The sequence below is a fragment of the Falco rusticolus genome, chromosome 4 (assembly GCF_015220075.1).
Source record: "Falco rusticolus isolate bFalRus1 chromosome 4, bFalRus1.pri, whole genome shotgun sequence".
Taxonomy (NCBI): domain Eukaryota; kingdom Metazoa; phylum Chordata; class Aves; order Falconiformes; family Falconidae; genus Falco; species Falco rusticolus.
Genome location: NC_051190.1, coordinates 21,542,142 through 21,564,314, shown reverse-complemented (window position 1 = coordinate 21,564,314; position 22,173 = coordinate 21,542,142). Strand labels below are relative to the sequence as shown.

General features: G+C 42.5%; 1 protein-coding gene across 6 annotated transcripts in view; it reads right to left on the bottom strand.

Moving 5' to 3' along the window:
• The window catches only part of CNTN4 (contactin 4), a 339,145-nt gene that overhangs the window by 127,168 nt on the left and 189,804 nt on the right, over positions 1–22,173 (bottom strand). For all 6 annotated transcript variants that reach the window (XM_037386326.1, XM_037386331.1, XM_037386328.1 and 3 more), the window contains 2 exons: positions 4,195–4,321; positions 2,923–3,098 (listed from right to left, as the gene is read on the bottom strand). In XM_037386326.1, coding sequence (XP_037242223.1) covers positions 2,923–3,098; positions 4,195–4,321 — 303 coding nt within the window. The remainder of the gene's footprint in view (positions 1–2,922; positions 3,099–4,194; positions 4,322–22,173) is intronic.

The window sequence follows — 22,173 nt, the reverse complement described above, 5'->3', positions numbered from 1 at the left end:
TCAGACAACTCATATTGAAATAAAAAGAAAAAGCAAGCAAGAAAAAAAAAAGAACATATTTGAAATGTAAATGACACATCACAAAGCAAGTATTGGGGGAAAATATTAGCACTTTTATCCTAATGAGTTTGTAACCTAAATACATATTTCAAGGATTAAATTGCTGACCCTCTCTGACCTCCACAGGAGGTTGAATAGTGAGATCGCAGTTTAATCTTCAGTGAAAACACCGAAGAAGAATAATACGGCCCTTGAAGAATGAATGAAAACATATTACTGATGCCCCAAGATTCAGAATTTAACCCTTAAGAGGAGGGGAAAAAAGGCACAACCCCCCAGACATTAGTCTCAAAAGACCCAGCAATAACCTTCCTCAGAAATAAAAATGAGATAACACAAAAAGCACAAAACATTTGCTCAGGATGGAGAATAAGATTGCATGGACGATGGGGGAAGCTGCAGGCAGGTCACGCAGCACAGTCCCGAGTCTCTAACCAAAAGGCTTTCTGTAGCTAAATGATGCTACGTGACACGGCGGGGCATGAGACCCCAGCTGAAGGGCTGGAGCTGGGCCAGGGGCTGCACGCGCAATCTAGGTACCAGACAGGGGTGTAACCTCAAGGAAAATAACTTGATAAAAGGGAAAAACCCTGGGAGCACAACAGAGAGCAAATGGGTTTAAGAGAGCTCTCAGCAGCTAGAATGAGCCCTCCCCAGTTTTAGGTTATTCCATGCAGAACCTACAGAAGGCATTCAAAAATGATCACGTTCAGAATAAAACCACATAAAGTAGTTACACGGAGCTGTGCTACTGCATCTACACGCCTTGGCCATCAGGGCTGAAACCCTCGCCTTACTAATACTGATGCCTGTTTTTACTGGTTCTTAGAGGCAGAGCTTTTGCAATTCGCAAAAAAACCCACAACTTAAACTACTCTGTGTATTTCGTAATTCAGGTAATTCTGGTTGCAATCCCTTTGACTATACAAGACAGGATGACTGTTTTATGAAAGCACAGAGCCTACCTTGATAAATGCTTAGTTTTTTTACTTAATCCAAATGTTTTAAATCTGATTATGTTGTTTTAACAATCTAAAATAAATCTTAGTCAAAAAAAATACATTTATTCAAGTTCCCTATCATTTCTTTAACTGGAAAAGAATAAGCTTTGTTTTTTAAATTCAATCTTCTTAACTAAGAATTAGTCAAACCGAAATTGTATTTGGGCAACTAGAAAACTTGAAAGATTTTTGCCAGGTGTATCATCCATCAAGATAGATAAATCAACCAGAATTTAATAAAGACTTTGTATCTGAAGCAAAGATGAAATGTTAAATGTTTCTTATTTTTGCACAGAATTCTCTGCATTTGCAAGTTCTCTGTTAATAAGCACCTGACACTTTAAACAAGCAGGGAAGTTGATGTATCACTCAAGTAGTCCACAGCTACCGCACCTGCCAGCACCAGGCTCCTCCCTCCTAGTCCCAGTCCCACATCCTGAGCTTTGAAGCCTGGGACCGGCGTCTAAGGAGCTGCAAGCTGGCACCTGACTTGCCCTTGAACGATAGCCTTCAGCAGACAGTAGGAACCCAGCCAAAGGGGTGTGGAAGCACCTTGCTCTGAGTAAGGATGCTCCCCAGGCTCACCCTGCCAGTCACCAGAAGGCCACGATCTGTAAGACAGAGCCTGCTCCGAAATGTGCGTCTCCAGAGCAGCAGAGCAGCGCAGTGTTTATGAAGCGATCACCTTGACATACCGAAATCCAGAGTGATGAGCCTGGTCTTGAGGAGGCTGTTCATTACCCACCCAGAGTGAAACTGCACCCTCAGTCACAGGAAAACAAGCGGGTCATAAGCAAACGGATAATATATTGTAAATGATACGGGGCGATAGACTTGACTTTACCTGCAGAAATATTTCTTATTATAAATCATCTCTCGATATTTTGTGAACCTGGTGTTTATTGGCAATTTTACCTTTTCATTTTTGTAGTGGGAGCGCATCAGCTCCTCTTACCAGTCAGCCAAAAACATCTTTCACTAAGCTCCACTGAAAGCCCAGCTCACCGTTACTGATCGCTTCGTGTCTGGGAATGCACTGCCTTGAACTCCTGCGCACACACGCGAGGATATTTCATAGCAGGTCCTGCTGTAATTACTGCGCTGCTACATACACCCCTCCCAGGACAACAGCACCGAGAAATCACAGGGATGATGGATGAATAAGCCCCTGCATCTGTTCTCTGCCTATAAAAAAGATGACTCATGGTCCTGCGTTATCATCTGCCCACTCCTAAAGGCTTTATCCCATACTTCAAGAAGGCTTTACATAATTTCATATAATGCTCATTCACATCAAGACTTTTTGTTATCCTTAGCTCTCAACAAGAAGCTGCAACTCTGATTAAACCCAAAATAAACACAAAGCAGCCTGTTTGCCCTTTAACACAAGAATATCACCCATGCCTGAAAGTTCTTGTACCCACATACTGAAACGTAGGCCTTGCGAAAACTGTCATTGCCAATTTATTCCTTATAAAGAATAACTCCTTAAGAATAACTCCTTAATAACTCCTTATATTCCTTATAAAGAATAACTCCTTAAACTATTTTGAAGCTTTAATTTTCCAAGGAAAGGAAAAGTCAATGATGAGATCCCACTGGCCAGACACTTTCCTAGGTGGCCTCCTTCTCAGTAAGTAAGACTTTTTACCCTGCATATTACATATAATTTCAGCTAAATAATCATAAACCAAGGCATCTAGTCCCCATTCACATCTCCCCTCTAAATCCAGGCGTTTCCTCTGCTCCATGAACAGCTCAGGGAATACTGTGTAAAGGGTTAGGAAAGGTCAGGGAAGGAGGCATCACTCCTGCAGTTTTTCTAGCGTGCTGCAGGAACGGGGGCTGCGGCAGGACTTACAAGCAAACTGAAGCTTTGCTTCTCTGCTGACAATAGTTCCAAATGGGTTTGTTGCTACACACTGGTATGTTCCAGCATCTTGGGTTTTATTGGGATTATTGATCAACAGGTTGCCTTCCACCACGCTGTAGCGGTAATCCATACTGATGTCAATACTGGTTCCATTTAACTTCCACCTATAGCACAAAATGTCAAAGTTAAATTCTGCTAATATTAATGGTTACTCTTGGGTATTTGAAAATATGACACAAAGTAAATAAAGAAAGATTTTAAACATCTTTGACTACTTATTAAAAAAAAAAAGTATGAAAATGCAAATTTTCTGCACAGTATTGAGATATTCCATTTTTTAACTGAAAGAGCAATATCCTTGACATACATTTCGGTCTCTGATATGATTAATTCTTCTGTAGTTGCTAGTGCTGCTGCTCTTTGGAATTAATCATTTTGCAATGGGAAGTCCCAGAAACAGGATCTGTAAACCATCCAAGTCCACTGAGCCTTTTTTTTTTATCCCTCTCCTGACTTGCTGGCTGTTTGTTTTTAAATTTAAGAAAATTCACTCACAGCAGATGTTGCCACAAGCTGGGGCACTGAGAAATTCCAGCACCACGTTGCCCCAGTTACAGCAGCCCCCATCCCCACCAGTCCTGGATGGGGCACATAACGGAGCCCCAGCCACATAAGCAGCCCCCTTTGCTGGAACGTACAGAGAAACAATTTGAATATGTTTGCACCAGTGAATCAGCAGAGTTTATTGCATTAAATAGTCAGACATGTCAGAAGACAGCATGGTTGCTGAGGTCTGACGACTCTAATCGGTTTCAGAGTGGCATTTAGTTTGGTGAATAACATGAGAAAGGCACTAAAGGAAAAAGTCCCAGCAGCCTAAATAATTTACAGCAGCAGCAGCAGCAGAGTAGTACAGCATCTTTTTTCTACGGATCCCAAAGCAGTTCCTAAAGCTGAAAACAATTATAGAGCTTTGCCCACGTTTACAGAAAAGGATGATGAATCTGGGAGCCAAGACTATTTATAATCCCTTTGTAACCTTTTTGAACTCTTGTCCAAATTCTGCAATTGCACTGCAATACGTGGTGATTCCCTGATTCTTGGGTTTGGGGTTTGGTTTTTTTTTTTGTTATCAGCACTGTGGTAGACCCCAGGGGCATCACTGAGTTACACCATATGATTCACGGAGGACAAAGGCTCTTGGGAGACACTGCTGTAGTGCGGAGATCATGCCAAACAAAAGTTAAACATTCAACAAACCCAATGGTTGGTCTGGGATTTCCTTTTACTTCGCAGCTCAGCTTCACTTTCTTCTCCTCTGAATCCAAGGGGAAGATCACGCTGTTGGGCTCCTGAAGGAAAACTGGCCCATGCAGTGTGTTGTCGTCTGCATTAAACAGAGGGAAAAGGTGACAGATACTTGACGGAATCTCCATGTACCCAGTGTTAAAACAAAACAGTACCTTAGCAGCATGAGCCCATGTATCATTCACCCTGGAAAAGATGTGATAATGACAATTTTATTTATATAACTTTTTTTTTTTTTTTCCAAAAGCCATTGAACCTCATGGGGCGTCAACATTCACAAAAGTTTGTGCACTAAATAGAGCACAGACTGGAACTTTACCCAAAGTTTAAACGAATGTAAAAAGGCATGATCCTATCATCATAGCAAAGCCCATTCCAAATCTGAATGCTTAGTTTCACCTTTAAAAAAACCAAAATACTTTCACTGCAAACTAAACCCCCCACATTATTGCATACAGCTACAAGTAAAGCCAGCCAGAGGCTCACCAGCATCTACTGCCCCTCCATTACCAGGGGTGCTGCCATCCCTGCAGGGAAATCTTTTTGCAGCCACGGGGTGTAACTGAGCATCAGCCTAACTCCGCAGGTACTGCGCAGGATTCCATGGAATACACCGACATTGCTCAAAATGCCCACAGAAAGCTGTAATGTAAATTCAATCCATCCTGTTTGTATTAGTTTTATCTTCAGAGTAGCTGTTCAGAAGATAAAGGAAACCAAGTTCTCTTCCCTGAAAAGATCAGCTATCTTGATTTCACTGAGAGTTTTCCGCTCATCAGCACGATACCTACCTGCCTCCCCCATGCACAGTGCTAGTACGGACCCAGTGAAATGTCTCACAGCCATGAAGTCTTTTAGCTGAATGGAAGAAGCCTTGCTTTCACATTTTTTTGAACATTTTCCAATCACGTTCTGCCCTATCACCTTTACAGCAGACTTCTGTTCTTGCAGAGTACCGGTGGGGCAGAATACAATCGCATGTGAGGTCAGGGTGCTGCTGCCAGTACCCGCAGCTCCCGCGCTGCCGGGGCTCACAGGGATGCCGGCACTGACCTCGGTTTGGCCAGGCAGCTGCGCTGCCATCTCAACAGCTGCCAGAAGTCCATCTTGATGGACATGCAGGAAATTTGTGGGCATAGGAGGTCAGAGAAGAATGAATAAAGAAAATGTAAAGATGATGGGATATTCAAGGAAATGAGAAAGGAAAAGGAACGAACAGAGAAGACTATGGATCTTCCCGATGGGAGGAGGGCGAGAATGAATGTGAATAGCCCTCATCCCTCAACACTGGGAAATCAGCTGGATTTATTACGGACAGAACAATAGCTCTTTACCCCAGAGAGAAAACTCTGTCATCTCCACAGAAGGATTTCAGACACACTCCGCCAGGAAGATTATAATGGAGCAACCTCTCCCCCATGCCTCCTCCCTGAGGCACCACCACAAAAGAGAATGCACTAAGCACACAGTTTATCGCTTGTATTTATCTTTATTTTTAATTATGTTAACGATATCTGACTGAGACTCATCTATTATTCAAAACACATTTCACATAATCTCTAGCTTTAAATTATACCTGTGTGCAACTTACTGTTGCTGACAGAAAAAGATAGTAATAACCATAAAGCATACAGGGCTAGATTATGATATCCTGACTTCTTTCTGAGACCCAGGGCTGCTTCACTCCTTGAAGAGTCTCATACACTGTAAAAAAGAATATTACAGTCTGGCCCATAAAGATTATAGCTCCGAGTACTCTATTAATGGGCTTGGAAACAAAAGAACTAAAATACGTTTTAATTTATCTAGTTTTCTAATTGTAAAATACAGAAGCTGGCTTGGTGCTCAGGTGGCTTTGTCTCCCACAGGCAAGGAGCTTGACTGTGCCAGGACAGGCACCAGGCAGACATCCCAGGTAACCCAGCTAGTGACACGTGCGGGCTCAGGTATGCACAGCATCGGCTGTGTCACCCACCTCACACCCCACAAAGGACTCAGGTCACACTACACTATCATTTGCTGTTACTTCAGTAATGGTTGGTCAATTTCTACCGTATCACATCGCACCAAAGGTCAGATTGTTGGTTCTCTTCCCATCATAAGAAAATACAGCTTGCATTAAAAAGTAGATAGCTCACCTATTTGAATCGTGAAACCCACACAAAAACAAATCTAAGGGTCCTAATGTGTCCCCGTATGGCTGGGACATCACTTGGCTGCAGGATCAGAGCCCAGACCATTATGGTGTAGCATCCTGGGGTGAGACACTGGTCTTCAAAGTACAATGAAACCAGTCCGCATGATGCAACGGAGTGTTGGATAGCGAGTTACAGTTGTAAGAAACATTACAATCTGCCTGTGTAATTAGTAAGCAGAGCACAATTTAGAAGAACACATCAGACAAAAGGTAGAGAACTATGAAGGTAGAAATAGTCACAAATAGGCAAAAAGACCTTTGCCTAAGCTTAAATTTGCCTAAGCTTGAATTTGCCCAAGCTAAACCAGAAGCTCACGAAAGAGCAAATGAAACCACTCTCCAAATATTACATCTGCTGGTGACACTGTTTAACATGCAGCAGTTATAAAAAATAAACACAAAAAAAAGCTGGTTCTTCCTGTTAGCCAGCAAGAAGTAACGCCCAGGTGCAAGTGCTACTTGGCTTTCAAGAGAACAGTGTTGGGTAAGGCAGGGAGAAGCTCCAAAAGCAGCTGCCAGCATATCAGGGGAACAGAAGAGGAGGAAAAACCTTGCAACACGGGGTAGATAAAATTATTTTGAGTGTCTTTCTTCTTTCTCTTATTGCTGCCTGTGTATAACCAAGATAAGCAAGTCCATACTATTTAATCTTCAGCCTGTAGAGTCCTTCTGCTACAGTCTAATGCGTGATTGAAATCACTGCAGCCCAGCTCCTAACGCAGCGTGTGACAAGAGCTGAGTCACAGTACCTTACAGAAGAGGAGGACTTGGTTCAAAGAGCACTACATAGTCACTAATAAATAAAACAAACTACTGCCTAGATTCTTACAGACAAAAACTAAAAGTACCTGTACTATAAATACTTCATTTTTTACTAACTTATGTTACTGGGTGGAAACGGATCTCAGATGTTTAGTGTCAGCACAAATGCATCTACTCTATTACAGTGGCTGGTTTTGTGGGAGCAATGCGTTTTGCTACACAGGTAACTTTGAAATGTGAATTTTACTCTTTTTTTTTTTTTTTTTTTTTTTTTTTTTTTTGTAAACAGAAGTGGTAACTTCATTTCTGTTGCAATAACGCTCAGGGACCTGCAGTCACAGAGCGATGATAACACATTTTTATCTTATCACTGATGAACACTACTAGCCAGCTGATCCACAGAAGCCCACTGATGCCAGAAGGAAGCTCTTTCCTGAGCTTAGCAGGCTTTTTCCCTTGCCCTTCTGATCAGATTGCATTTATTAGGCTCTCTTTTGCTCATTTAATCAAACAGAACGATGAAGCAGTGCATATATACACATATACACATGAAAGCTGCTCTGTTATTTTAACTCGCTTTGCTCTTTATGATATTCAGCAGCTATTGTGTAACCTGTGCTACTCCTTACACATTTGTTACTGTCTTGGGAAAACATAGCAAGCAACCTTCCCGGACAAGCTAACCGTTCAGACAATCTCCCAGTGACAGATTTTATTTTTCTGAGTTACGTTTCTTTTGCTCAAGCCCGAAATGAGCTGCCCTCAGCTTAAGACAAGTTGCAAACCAGATTGGTTACCAATAAGCATTTCCCCCTCGTCAGATGAAACAAGTGTACTACCATTCCGGGTCTGCCTCCTTCAACGGAGGTATATTTCTTCCAGTAAGATGCAGGATATATGAAATTTCAGTGGATTCCATTATACAATTTAAACAGTACGAGGTGTATGCCCATATGCTGTTGGACAGAATGTGATAGATCATTTAGAAGAACATTCTGCTATCCAAGCTTCTGCTGAGATACATATATTTTTTCCTAGTGATTCACAAAATTATTAAAAAACGCCAGATTAAATTCAACACATTCCAAAGAAAGAGTGTATTTTCTGTGTCCCTCCAGTACCCCAAACTGGAGAGCCAGTAGGATGCACGATGCTTGTTGCCTTACTGCACTTCCAAGGAACTGAAACATGAAGAATGCCAGCTGAGGTTAATTCACACAAACAGGTGAAACCATTCCTATTCTCTCTGAACATTAAGCCCAGTGACAGATATCGTTACCTAAATAGAACCGCTTTAATTTTCATTGTAAGTTATGGCCAATTTGAGAGAAGGTTTAATTGAATATTCCACACTGTAGGGAAAGATAATAACTAAACTGAAGAGAGAATTCTTGGAGTATATCCAGTATAAATGATAAAAATCCTCTCCCTGTTTGCTGCAGAGGGAATTGGTTTCTGCGATGTATGCTGGTGTGTTTTCATACAACGTTGCAAGTCAGTATTTCTTCCAAGACAAAACTGTACCTTGGGAGGAGCAACTCTTCAAGAAACTGGAAAGTGAAATGGATAGGGCAGCTCAAGGGCATCGCTGATTAACGCACCAGCCTGCTGCTCAAGGTTAGTCAGCTGCATTACGTCCTCCTGAGCAGGAAAAGGCTAAATTGGACAGCTCGCTCTTTATTTTTTGCCTATCACTTCTATTAACTTCAACTGCACACACACACTGCTAATGACTTTGGAATTACTAGAAAGAAATTTTTACACCAGATAGTTCTACTAGAAATAATTCTGTAGACTTCTCAATAAAAAAGACCTGCTAAAGATGCTTCCTATTCAAAAGAAACAGAAAATGTTTTCTTTTTTAAAAAAAGAGATTTAACAAGTCCAATACTAAATACTCGTTCTGCAGTCCCGCTGCAATCCCCTGAGCTGTGGGAGCAAAACATCCTCCCAGAGAGCTTGTCCGAGCCACACCTCGCCGGCTGGCCTCTGGGGTGAGAAGCTGCATGAGTAAGAGCCACCACTGACCCCCTGCAGCACCAGGCTGCAAGACTGGGCTGGTGTTGCAGCACCCTATGGGTCTCCAGCAGGGACCACGAGCCAGACGGCTGCTCCCTCCACCACTGTTCTTCTCTGACATACTTTTATTTCCCAGATCGCTGCTGTACCAAGTACAAGCACAGTTAAAGTGGAAAGCCATGCTTGGCAGGTGACATCTGATAGGCAAGCATCTGATACCTGACTTCAAAAGCAGTGTCAGGTATTCCTCAGAGACAGTAACGGAGCCATAAAAATCCAGAGGCTCAGAAGACAGGAAGAAATAAATCTTTAGTCTTGTAAATGCAGGCATGGAACAGCTCCAGAATTTGAAACGGAGACAGTAATGGTCTGATAACTCTATTTACGAGTGACCCAAGCATCTGGAGCAGTTCGAATTAAAGGCAAGGTTAGCACATCCACCCCAGTGCAAGTGTGCTCTGACTGCTGGGGGAAGCCCAGCCCCCCGAGCCCGGGGGGGTCCGGAGGTCTGTGATGTTGGAGCGATGTGCCAGCTCCAGGCACGGCTGCGGCTCGGGGAGCTCATCCGTGAAGCCTCTCCTGTTGGATTGTCTGTGCCACAGCGGTAGCCAAGTTTCACCCATCTAAATGCCACATGGTTAATTATAGCAAATGCCATCAAGTTAGCACTTTTCAAATAAAATCTTGCTACCTGATCCATACACACAAAAGCAAGATTTCCCCGTGCCTCGTCTGCTGGGTCTTGACAGCCGGGAGGAGGCAATTCCCAACGCAGTGTAACGAGGGACTTGTCCTATGACAAAAACCTTATTTAATAGAATGCAATTTGTGTTCTCTTAGTAAGTCAACAGCGTGATGATCATCACAGACGTTCCCTTCAGTCTACGATAAAAGCATATTTCTCCATTACTGCAGAAAATCACAAGTTCCTTCACCAAGCAGCCTTCTCCCCGAGTCATCACAGCCAACATCAGAAAAACAAATGGATAAACTTGCACAGCTCCATTAAGGATGATACCAGCCCATGAGAGACTTATAAATAATTATAAGACAACAGCAGTAATAATAACAATATCACAACAGAGCACTAGGGCATCTGCAGGTCCTCTGCCAAAGATCAGTTACAAAAGCCCAGGCAGAACCAGCTGCCTGTTCATTAACGATCACCTTATTTATTGATCTCCAGTGCTGAAGTAGTAGAAACAACCAAAGGGATATTTTTGAAAGATACCTTTAAATATGCATATAATAATCAGGCTTGTACTGATGTCTTACAAGTTAAGCTCTAGCCCTTCGGAAATCATTCAGCAGGGTTATGTATCCAACCCCAGAAACACAGGTTTATGACAGGAAATTAAAATACTGTTCCTTACCAAGCACAATACATCTATTGTTACCACTGGGCAATAATAACCAAAAAAACCCCAAATAAAAAGGCACATTTTTCTTCTTGAAGTAACAGAGACATATATTCTGCTTTGGAGATGAATAATATCACAGTTTCACCAGGGTTCTCAAAAGCTGCTGCATAACACATCCATTCTGAATGCGTTCAAACATATCCTGTCACTAGGAATAAGAACACTAAACCTACATTATCTAAAAATGTACCATAAATTGCTCCTCTACGCTTAACTATGGGGGATGTAGATGGCTTAAATTATCTTTGCTGTTGCTGTGCACATGCGGCTCCCATGAATTTGATCTGTGACCAGAAATCCACCTGCCAGGATGCCACCAGTGTGTTGCCGAATCGAGCCCAGGTCTAAATCCATGACTTGGCTCTTCAGTTGCTGGATAAATTTTTCTCAGTTATTTCCTTCATTCTCCCCTAAGACCATCGCTATAACAACTCGTGGTATTATGTCATTATTCAAGTGGTCAAATCTGCTGGTTACAAGAGGGGAAAAAAAAAAAAATAGTCACACTCTCACATTAGCTCACACTCCTTTTGTTTCACTAGTGTACATGGAGACAAAAGGAACACGCTCATAGTGACCAGACACCAGGGCTATCACAAGTCCTCTGTGACTGGAAGTGAGCTAACAGGTATGCTGGCCAGCACCACAAGGGCTGTGCTCATCCCCACGCACTCCACCAGCTGCAGCTGAGCATCCTGACAACGACGCTTGCCAACACAGGCGTCATTTCGCCACTCTGCTTTTGAATACTGTACAGTTAAGAATTGAGCTCAGAGCATCTCTAATGACTAGATTACACAGAGCCTTAGATAAAATACTCATGTTTAATCTGTTTCATGGTTTATGTATTTTTTTTTAATTCTTTCAACTCAGGACGTGACATACTTTCAACTGTGGAGGTCAGTCAGTGATGGAGAAATTGGTCCTTAAGGGAGATGCAATTGCAGCTCATGGTCTACTCCATTCACAGCACTAACCTTAACCACAGAACAGCAGCTCTGAGACATCCTGCCTCAATCCGTCACCCTCCGTGCAGGTGGCCTGTCCCTGCCACAGCAGGGGTAGCACCCACATCCCGCGCCTGATGAATTGTGGCCTCAGGCTCACACAGTCCTGGGCTTCCAGAGCTGTTTGTAACCTCCCAGGAAAGCACAGGCAAAATCCAGCCACAAGGAGTGTTCTCAAGGTGTATGAATCCTGACTGCACCTGTACCTCATAGCTAGGATGCGATACTGGGCTGACTTGCTTCCATCTGTTGAAAAAAAGTCCTGAATGCAAGGGGCAAAGACAGGCAAAGGCTATAGTTCAGGCTGAAAGTGGCTTTTGCCTAGTAAGAGACCTGACTCCGTGAAATTCTTTCAGAAAGCTGCTGCCAGCACCCTAGACTATTAGAAACCTTTATATTTACACCTGGTCGGTTTGACATTACCTCCACTTCTGACCAAGCCCCACTACAGCACATCACTTTGCGCAGAAAGTTGCCTTCAACTGTTCTTCAGCCTCCTCCAACGGTCTGCACATCCCTCTGGTGCCGGTTATTCTCATGTAGAACTATTTGTGGATAAGGCATTATAAATGTCTGTACTAATTATCTATTGATTTATTAGTAAAATTTAAGGTGCTGATATAACTGCTGTCTTCCAAGAACACATATTATTACTGTAAGATTTTCAGTTGTCTTGAGTATGACAGTGACAATAAAGTGGATATTAAAAAAACCCCAGAGTTAGTAGGTCTGTGTGCATATTTTAAAGCCACATATTTCCTTTCCGCAATACCTCCCTGAACTTCAATTGATTTTAATCTTTCATGTAATAAGGAAGGTGTGTAAAAGCCAGGCTAACAAATGCTATTCTCCCCACCCCAGTGGCAGACGATAAAAAGTTATGAAATACTGATATTGAAAAAGCCTCTTTCCTTTAAAATCCTGGAGCCTTAGAAAAGGGAAGTCCCTGGGGCAATAACCTATAATCTCTGTATCATCTATTGCTTGAAAAACAAAGACAACTCGGCGATGTGTACAGGCTCTCAAATGATTGAGGAGCCCATCGCTGCAGAAATCTTCAAGGTGAAAGGAACCCTCTCCAGCGCATCGCTGCAAGGTGAAGCCTGGGTTTTGTCTTCAGGTTTAAGTACATTAGCCGCTGTCAGAAGTAAAGCGGCTTCCTGCCAACTTTTTATCAGGCTATTTACACAGAGGTTTAGGCAATGGATTCCCTTCTCAAATATTTGTGAATAAGCAGATTGAATTACCAGCACCTTGAGAGTGATGCAGTACCGCTCCCAGGCAGCAGCGAGTGAGGAGGGATAATCTGTCCAGCACACTCCACGTGAAAGACCGGTAACTTAATTTGCACTATGTCACTGGTCAGAAAATGCACGTACGGTGGTGCAGTTTGTCAACAGGACACTGTAAACCTGCTTGTCCCGGGTCATGGGCACACATTTTGCAATTACGGCAAGAAAACACAACTCGGTGTACAGGGGCATACATCAGGAAGGCTCTGACGTTTAGCTGCACAGCGTGAGGGGAAGCAGCACTGAGAGCTGTCAGAACAAGCCCTTGCTTATGCCCAGAGTAGGCAGTGCTGCTGAGCAGTTATGGGAATACCAGGAATGCTGTCCCAGGACACCAGCATTCAGCCAGCATGCACAGCTTGCTGCAACCAACGAGCACAAAACTTGTAAAACTTGAACAAAGCAGAGAATAAACCAGGTATTTGTTAACTCAATACACAATATGCACACTTCTCCTTCTCTGCCCGGATTTGGCAATATTTGAACATTTCCATATCCCTGGGACAACATTGTAATGGGACACAGGTGATGAAGTTTTATCTCCTCCACTTGTTGGGGTTGTGTCTTCTCCCAGGTTAGTCAGCTGAAGGTGCTGAACAGATGCAGTCAAGGTGTGTGGCTGTTATTTAATTGACAACTGTTTAACAGAGATGAGCATATGAAAGCAGAGAAGGTGCTAACATCCACAGGTCTGCCGATGGGGCTCCCCATCCCTAAATGTCTGGAAGAACAAGGTACCTGCTTGTCTCTGCTGACTTCAAGAATCTCTCCCATGGTATGCTCTGCCTCTGGTTCCTCTAGATTTGCCTGTGATTCTGTAGAAGAGCTATTTCATTTTCATCTAAAACAGTCTAGACTGCATTAGAAGCAGCAAGTTTAAATGCCTTCAAAAAGTAATTCTGACCAAGCCAGTCTGTTTTTATAAAAATCTGAAGAATAAAAGTAGTGTCCATCTAAATCAAGGCAGATGAGTTGTTTATTCAATTTCTTTACACTTTTTATAAGCATACAAACTTCAGAAAAAGGCAGCTGCTCTTCAGAAAGTGGCTGCTTTTTTTTTTAACATATGAGGGCTATCTTGGAAAAAAAAGAACATGGAATTAAACCGTAAAAACATTCCTGCAAAAAAAGCTTGAGATTTGCAATTTTTCTAATTGAACATCAATATAAAGAAAAAAATAAGAAAAAGTAAGAAAAGAACACAGAGGAGATGAGTATGGTTTCTCCAAAGGTACACACACATCCCACACCTGCCCGTTTTCAAGCCCTGGGAAGGCTGCAGGGACCACCACACCTGTACTCCAGCAGTGCAGCCTTTCGCGGCCCCTTCCAAACTCCTCCACTTGGGATACCTATAGCTCCCTACAGCATGTACATATTACAAATTCAACACGGTATTTCACACATGGCCCCATGAGCAAATAATACCCACAAAACTGAATATGAAGGTGAACATGGGTGACATATCCCTTCTATCATAGACTACCGCCACAGGCACCTTTAAGCATCTGTCTCATTACAAATACTACACTCTGCATTTGTTATTATTTCTAGCAAGTTCAACCCTTGCCTTAAGAAAAAAGGACAATATTTCAATGTAACACATTACAACGTAACTGAAAGTATGGTGAGAGACTGAAACCTCCTCTTTATAATGTTATATATTTATATTTTTGGTGCAAAATTGTCAGCATTGGCTTATAATGGTGTCTGGCTGCCTTGAACGCAAGCCTGATGGCACCGTGGGTATCGGCAGTTTAAACGGAACTAATTTATGAAGGAAAAGAGAGTAATCTGCCTTTTAAAGTTAAACAAAAAGGTAAGCCAAAGCCCTTCTTTGGCAGCCCTCACTGTACTGCGTGCCCTCTTGAGACATGCTGGGCATCACACCGCACAGCAGCACGATGCTGGGCAGGCTCCTGGCTATGGACGGGAAAATCTCACTAGTGCTTCCCACTGCTGCTAAAGCAGGAAACTGGTAATCCTGCAAACAGGATCCAATGCTGTAATCTCCAGGTGGTTACATTATATAAATGGATTTAAGGCATCTGAAGTCTGCTGTTGGGACACCGGCTGGCACCTCAGCAGGTGTAAATCTCTGTAACTTCATTGAAGTCAGTGGAATTGCACTAATTCAGAGCACATTTGAGGAGCTGTCCTTCACTTATTTTTTAAAAATATTTCTGTAACCCTCAGCAGGAGCAGGAACAAAAAGCATTCACTGACAATTGCATCCCTCTGCAGCATAGGGACCGGCAGCGCTCCCGGAGACTCCCCAACTCTTTTTTTCTGAGGGTCACCATTTACCCCCATTTATTCTGCTGGGTCATCCCTGCAGAGGGACCAGACCATCTACACACACACACACAGACACAGATCCCACACAAATCCAGCATTAAAATTAACGTCACTCAATGCTAAATTGAGGGCAGCTTAAATAAAGTTCCTGGAGTTCAATGACTAAAACATCAAAAGAGCAACTGGGAGTACAATTTGTACGATCTGCTCATGGATAGCATGTATTCCTTTAATTTTCAAAAAATGTTACGAACTTTAACTAATGCAGCAGGGAAAAGATATCAGCAATAGCTGTCAAAAGCCTGACTTCTGTGACTTCTTACACTGCAATTTAGCACCCTCAAAAACTACTTAGATTGATGGCATTTGGGAGTAAAATCTTTCTTCTATCTGGTGTAACACTACCAGGTTACGCTTTCAAACATTCCTCGCTCACCTTTAAAGAGCAGCGTGATGGGGTTGCCCCAGAGATAAGAGTTCATCTCCAACGGTCCGTTTAAATCTCTGCTACCCAGAGCAGCTTTGGGAAGAGAAGCCCCTTTTTAAGGTGTTTCTTACAACAGGAGAAAGCAGCTCCTGGAAACACAGTCCTTCATGCAATATAAGGGCATCAAACAGCAGCACTTACCAAACACACACAGCCCACCCCAAGGGTAAAACTTCACTTTTCTTTGCTTATGGAGACTCCTGGCTCTCCACTGGAGGATGCCGATACAACAAACACAAACGTTACGCAATAAACGACCTGTGAACAAGCGCTTCAGATTAAACGTTGACCTGATGCAAATGATATTTTCTATAAACAGTCTGCAAACCAGCGTCACCGTGACAGACAGCCCAACACCTGCCAAGGCCATCCCACTACCGGGGTGACCCAGGAGAAGTCGTGCGAGCCACTGCCGACCGACCCAGTGTGGCTCACAAGGAGTCGGTCCGTCCTCTCCACGCGCCTGCACCCTGACACCCAGAGGCACCGAGGATAAACAAAATAATTGCACCTCAAGAGATGACACAGAGCGAGTTGCCCCCCCCAGGAGCCTCTTGTTTTGTTGTCAGACCAAGGGCATAAGGAAAAGCTCTGAAGAAGCGTACTGCAATAAAATGACTACAGAGATAAAAAACAAATTCCGTATCGATGAGGAGAGCAAGTCAACAGTCAAATATAAGGGAGATCAGATGTATTTTCTCTAAGAGAAAGTCTTTATATAATTTAAAAACTTCTATTTATAAAAAAAATTATAAAAATAAAAAAATTATTGCTTAACAAGAAACTACATATTTTACTGTGTTTATGTGATTCAGTGAAATAAATCTGTCACTACATAATGTCCACTTATGCCAAACCAGTAGGTTGCTGAAGCTTTTATAAAAAGTGATAGATTAGAAATCCAGTGTAAACTAATAAACATTATTCTTTTCTGTCTTACTATAAATAGCCCAAAATATCAGGAAGATGCCGAAATAGGAGTTGACTTGCGTTACTCATCTGAATACTGTGACCATCTGCAACACTTTGGCAATTGGAAGAAAACCAGCTCCAGGAGCGAGGGTTGGTTGGTTGGTTTTTTTTTCTTTTGGTAAATTACAAGTCAGAAGTTAAAAGCAAGAAATTTAAGAGAAATCACGTAATTTCATTCTAGTGAAGAGAAGGCTTAATAAGTAATTGAAATAATGTGCACTGCTTCAACAATTTTTTCATTACAATTAAAAAAATAACAGCTTTCTCTGCTTTGAAAATTAAGGATTACACTGGATTGAGAACGCACTGCGAAGGACCTCCTGATTGTGTTTTTAGATGCCTCAAAGACAAATCATTTCTGTAAGCAGCCTTTTATCTGGAACAGAGAGCTTTGGTTTTAACTTCTTCAAGAAGTACACCACCACGCTCCATAACGAAGAATATGCAAACTAATTAAACAGTGAATAATTCTTCACAGATCGCTTTGGTAGCACTCTGCTGTCTCATCAGAGCATTGTTCTGCAAGCAGCAAGAAATCAAAGCCATGGAGGAAGTTTCTCTTGACCCGTTTGCTGCTCACCCATCGTATCTGAGAGCGCTACTGCTCTCAGCACTGCGGCTGCCGGAGAAGTTTATAGGAGTACTGAGGAGGCAGCCAAAAATAGTTCAGAGACATGAGAATGAATGCCTTTTAAAACTGTTGCCTTTTTAAATATGCAAGAGATGGAAATGATAATACATAATTAATACATGTGAGAATATATAACAAAAATAGTGCTACACTATCTGCTGATGCACATTAGAGGCAACATTACTGTGCAGGAGCATAGTACAGAAGAAAGTGCCCAGCCAGGTGGATAAACAGGATGGTTTATTTCATGTGGGTTTGACACAGCAGTGGTTTTGTAGTACAAGCACGTTTGTTACCCTCAGACCTTAAATATATACATCCTTCATTCTTCAATCATAATCCATCTCATATAGCAAAAAGTTCTTTGTCAATGCTGGAAATGCAAAACATCACTCAAACCTGGTCTTGTTTATTCTGCACCAACATAAAACTCAACCCTTCATACTATGGTGCTAAGCAGTGGTGTTGGCTGCAGAATGGATACTCCTCCATCCAGAAAAGTTTGCTCATTACTTATGAGCCCAGCCTATGTGCATTCTGCACCCACTGCCCGTGCAGGCAACGGCTGCGGTTCCCTGAAGAGCAGCACCCTGGGGGCTTCAAACATTGTCCCCATCCATGTCACCTGCAGTTGGTGAAGCCTTTGCCTAACAACTTGTGTCAAGTTTTCCATTGTGTTTTTCCCATCTCTATCATCCATTAAAAAAATGTAACAGATTTCAACTGCAATCAACTTGTTGACTGAAGGTTGTGTGACTTGACTTAAGCTCTGCAATTCAAAGAATGTACCTGAGCTATGCAATGAATAATTTTAAACCGATGTATTTTATGTATAGTTGCAGCCACTTGCAGACCAGCGACAACACCTTTTGCCTGGTGGTGTATGAATGAAAATATACCCCTATAATTAGAACAGGAATTCACTGCAACAATCAAGCTTGAAAGTCATGTGTTAAGTGCTGACTTTGCTGACACCTCAACAGGTTTCTGGTCCTTGCAATTAACATCCTCTAAATACAGGGGAAAAAATCTCCTTAATAAGTCAACTACCAATTAATTATTACATCCTCCAATGAACAAATGCAAAAACTCCCAGGTTTTGGGGTTGGGTTTTTTTTGTTAGTACGGCTACAATTTGAACTTTTTTTGTCCTTCAAACTTCTATGCAAACTTTTCCTTAACTCTTTATTCAGTATAATGTACACTTAGCTTCTGCCAAGCAAGCAAAAGCATGCTGGATTATTGCTGCAGCAGCATTACTTTGCTTGCCTCTAGAACAGAATTAAAAGTACTTTTAATATTAAAGAACAAATGCGTACAATAAGTAGTACATTGTGACCGCATTTGTGCACGTGGTAATACAGTAAATACTTCCCTTAAATATTTCTCTAGTCCCATAGATGATTTTTCACCTTGCTGAGTTTATTCAGCAGAAAACCAGCAAGATCCTTCTGAAACAAACCAACTTCTTCCTCCCAAATGGGAGGAGGGCCCCCAGGCGAGCGGCCACCCCGTGCCCCACGGCGTGCGCCCACGGGACCAGCAGTTTGCTTGGAAAACTCATTTACTGCCCGCGCGCCCCTGCAGCTCCCACCTCCCCTCCTACAGCTGTGCCACCAACTTCCAATTCACAAAAGCAAAACCTCTTTAGAACCAAAATAAATACTAATCTTAAATTCAATGTACCCTGACAGCAAATAAGTTTGCTGTGCTTACTTCAGCATGAATAAAAAGCCCGCAAGGAGACTCCTACATAAGAGTATATTTACAAGTTCCATTACCCACTGGAGAGATTGATGTAATAAACCTATAATAAAAAGCCTTGTGTTATGGATTTCTCTAATGTTTCTTATCAAACAGCCTGTATTATCTTGGCTTGTGTATTCAATTTAAAATAGGTTTTCAATAAGTGCCTTAGAGCTAGAGGTCATTTTCACTTAGTTTTCCGACATGCAGGGATGCGTACTGTCTTTTCCTGCCCTTAGAAACTAAAAGCTGTTTGCAGCTTGGTCAAGTACAGTTTACAAAGTAGGCAGACGGATAGATTAGAGGGAACAAGAGAGGGAATATATTATCTGCATACCTATTTCATATCTTACAGCTATAGCCAAAGCTACCAGGGGCACAGGCCCCGCTGTGCAATTTATTTTTATTACTCAGTAGAACGGTGTACTTGTTCCTCATGAGATAAAACCAGTACACAGAAATTGTTTTGCCACCAATTGTCACCTTATTTGTATTTCATGCTGTCTGGCTACAACACCACTGAGGTGTTTCCCGTGACCTGTGGGCAGACTACCTTGCATCTGCAGTAGTTACTTCACCTTTTAGGTAGAAATAGTACAAAATGTACAACAAATGCGGTGTTTGGAGATGCAGGCAATAACTAAACACTTGTACCTATTTTTTTTTCCCCCGGCACCAGATTTAGCTAATAACCAATAGTTGCTAATTAGGATCCAATGCAATTTACCTTAGGACATACTTCATATCACTGCAACATAATTATGGTAGTATTTTCCTAATTTGTTAAATCATTTAAACAGATTGCTGTTTTTATTTTCAGTTCCTAACCCCTTACTCCACAATGTCCCCTGCTCACTTTGAAGCAGTTTTATCAACCTATAAATGCCAAATTTTAGTTAATCTCCCTTTCACTGACAGAATTTCTGCAAAAATTAATTAGAGTTAACCATTCAGTCCCAGTACGATCCAGCCACTGTAATCACAGGGTGTTTTTCCTCTGATTTTGGACATGGGACATGCAGCCCAGTTGTCTACTGATACCAAACAGAGAAAAGGACACGGTATGGATTTTCAGGCTTTGTGTATCAACCACTTGTAATTACTTTTTCTTCCTAGTAATCAAGTCTTGCTTTCATTAACCACCCAACAGCAGTAATACAAGTCCACAACTGCAAGGCCTGCTTCTTACACAGAAAGTATAAAACAGGGGGGGTTTGGTAACAGTTAACATTTTGCAGAACAAGCTGCTCAGAATATTGGAATCAAGCAAACACAGAGGGATACGTTTAGGTAAAGATGCCATAAAGCAGTTGGGTATTAAACTGAAATCAAGACCCTTTGCTTTTATGAGAACCGCAGATACCTTTGCCACCCATCTCCCTGTGACAAGGGTGAAGGGCACTCGGCGGTGAGCAGCAAGCCCGCCAGCAGAAGAGGTTAAAAGCAGGTAGCTTATTGTACGTCAGCTGATGCACTAGACAGATGGACAGATATCTTCCCAAACGATAGAAGATTCTTTCTAGTAATGACAGGAACACATCCAAAAATCTCTTAAAAACCTGAGGGACACTTTGAAATTGGAGAAAAAAAAAAAAAAATCAAGTAAAAAACCTGCACACCTGTGTGTATACATAAAGCTTTCTCACCCCATATGGAAGATGACGTGTGTGCACCCATGTGCACTATGGCAGCTTCAGCCTGCTAAAGCTCACGTGTTTTCAGGGTGGCAGTTCAGAGCAGCAGCGTGCCCGTGCCCTGCTGGTCTCGAGTTCATGGGTAATCACTGCATCGTAAGCGTTTGGTGAAGACATCACGCTATGCCTGATCTCTGCGCTGAGATCACCTCTGAATTAAAAGACTTGAGGTCAAACCACACTGTGAAGCTTGCACACGTGTTCCATGCCACATTTACTGCATGCTCCGGGTGACATTAAATGAAGACACCATTAAATGTTTAATGGTGCTTTTCTCACCGTGGCAGACAACAGTTCACCTTCTTTTTTCATCCACCAGACCATAATGACATGGTTCTGACTGACATTCCTGCTCCACAATAACAGGCTCTCACCTGCCAGAGCGGTCCCACACTCCTTTACATGCCTGCACTTTCACTATACTGAAATACCACTTTAATTTCAGGTCACAATGTATTTGTTCCGTCTTTTTATAATGACTCACCAATTTGTTTTTCCCCCATGGCTAACAGCTCTCTGCACCCAAACTCAAAACAAGCGGTACGGGTAACTGGGAAGCAGGGCTACAGCCCCTGTATGTCAAACACGCTGGAAACAAACTGGCTTTAGCATGTTCAAATGTGTATTTGGCTGGCTGACTTTTCAGCCCTGGTGATATCTCCCAAGCCCAAGAGCTCTCTATGCAGCTGCGGCGACTCTGCAGCTGGAACCTGAAGTCTGAGCACACGGAGGAGCAGCGCAGCCGTCGATGAAAGCCCTTCGGCCACAGGTCTGGCAGGGACGACCAAGGCTCTTCACGTAGATTTTACAAGCAGGGCTTGTGCCAAGCTGTTTCCTGACTCAGAGCAAAAATAGAACTTTTCTTGGACTACAGCTGCAAAATGCACTCCTCTGCCCAGCTAATAAAGCTGTAGAAGTCTACAGGAAGCTGCTAAAATGATCTCCTTTAGTACCGCGCAAAGTGACATTGTTTTCACCGGTGCTAAACACCTGCCTGTTTTGTTGAAATGTGTGGAATTTAGGGTGTATTAATACTTCTCAAATCAGGTCCCTCTTCTAGATTTTTTTGCCTGCCTTCTGCATTTCTGAATACAGATTTCAAGTGTCAAGATAGTCAAAACAATAAAGAGACGTCTTTAGAAGAAGTATTCTTACTTCAAGAGAAGCCTCCATGATTGACAAAAATCAGTGGGGAACAGTCGATCCTCCTACTGCTCACCAAATCCACTAACACCCTGCAGTGAACATTGCACACAGCCATTGGTCCCCTACAGACCCCAAACAGGACACCTGGAGTGCTCAGCACAGGCATGGACCTGTTAGTGGGTCCCGGGGATGGCCACAAAAATGACCCACGGGCGGAAGCACCTCTGCCGTGAGGACAGGCTGGGAGAGCGGGGGCGGC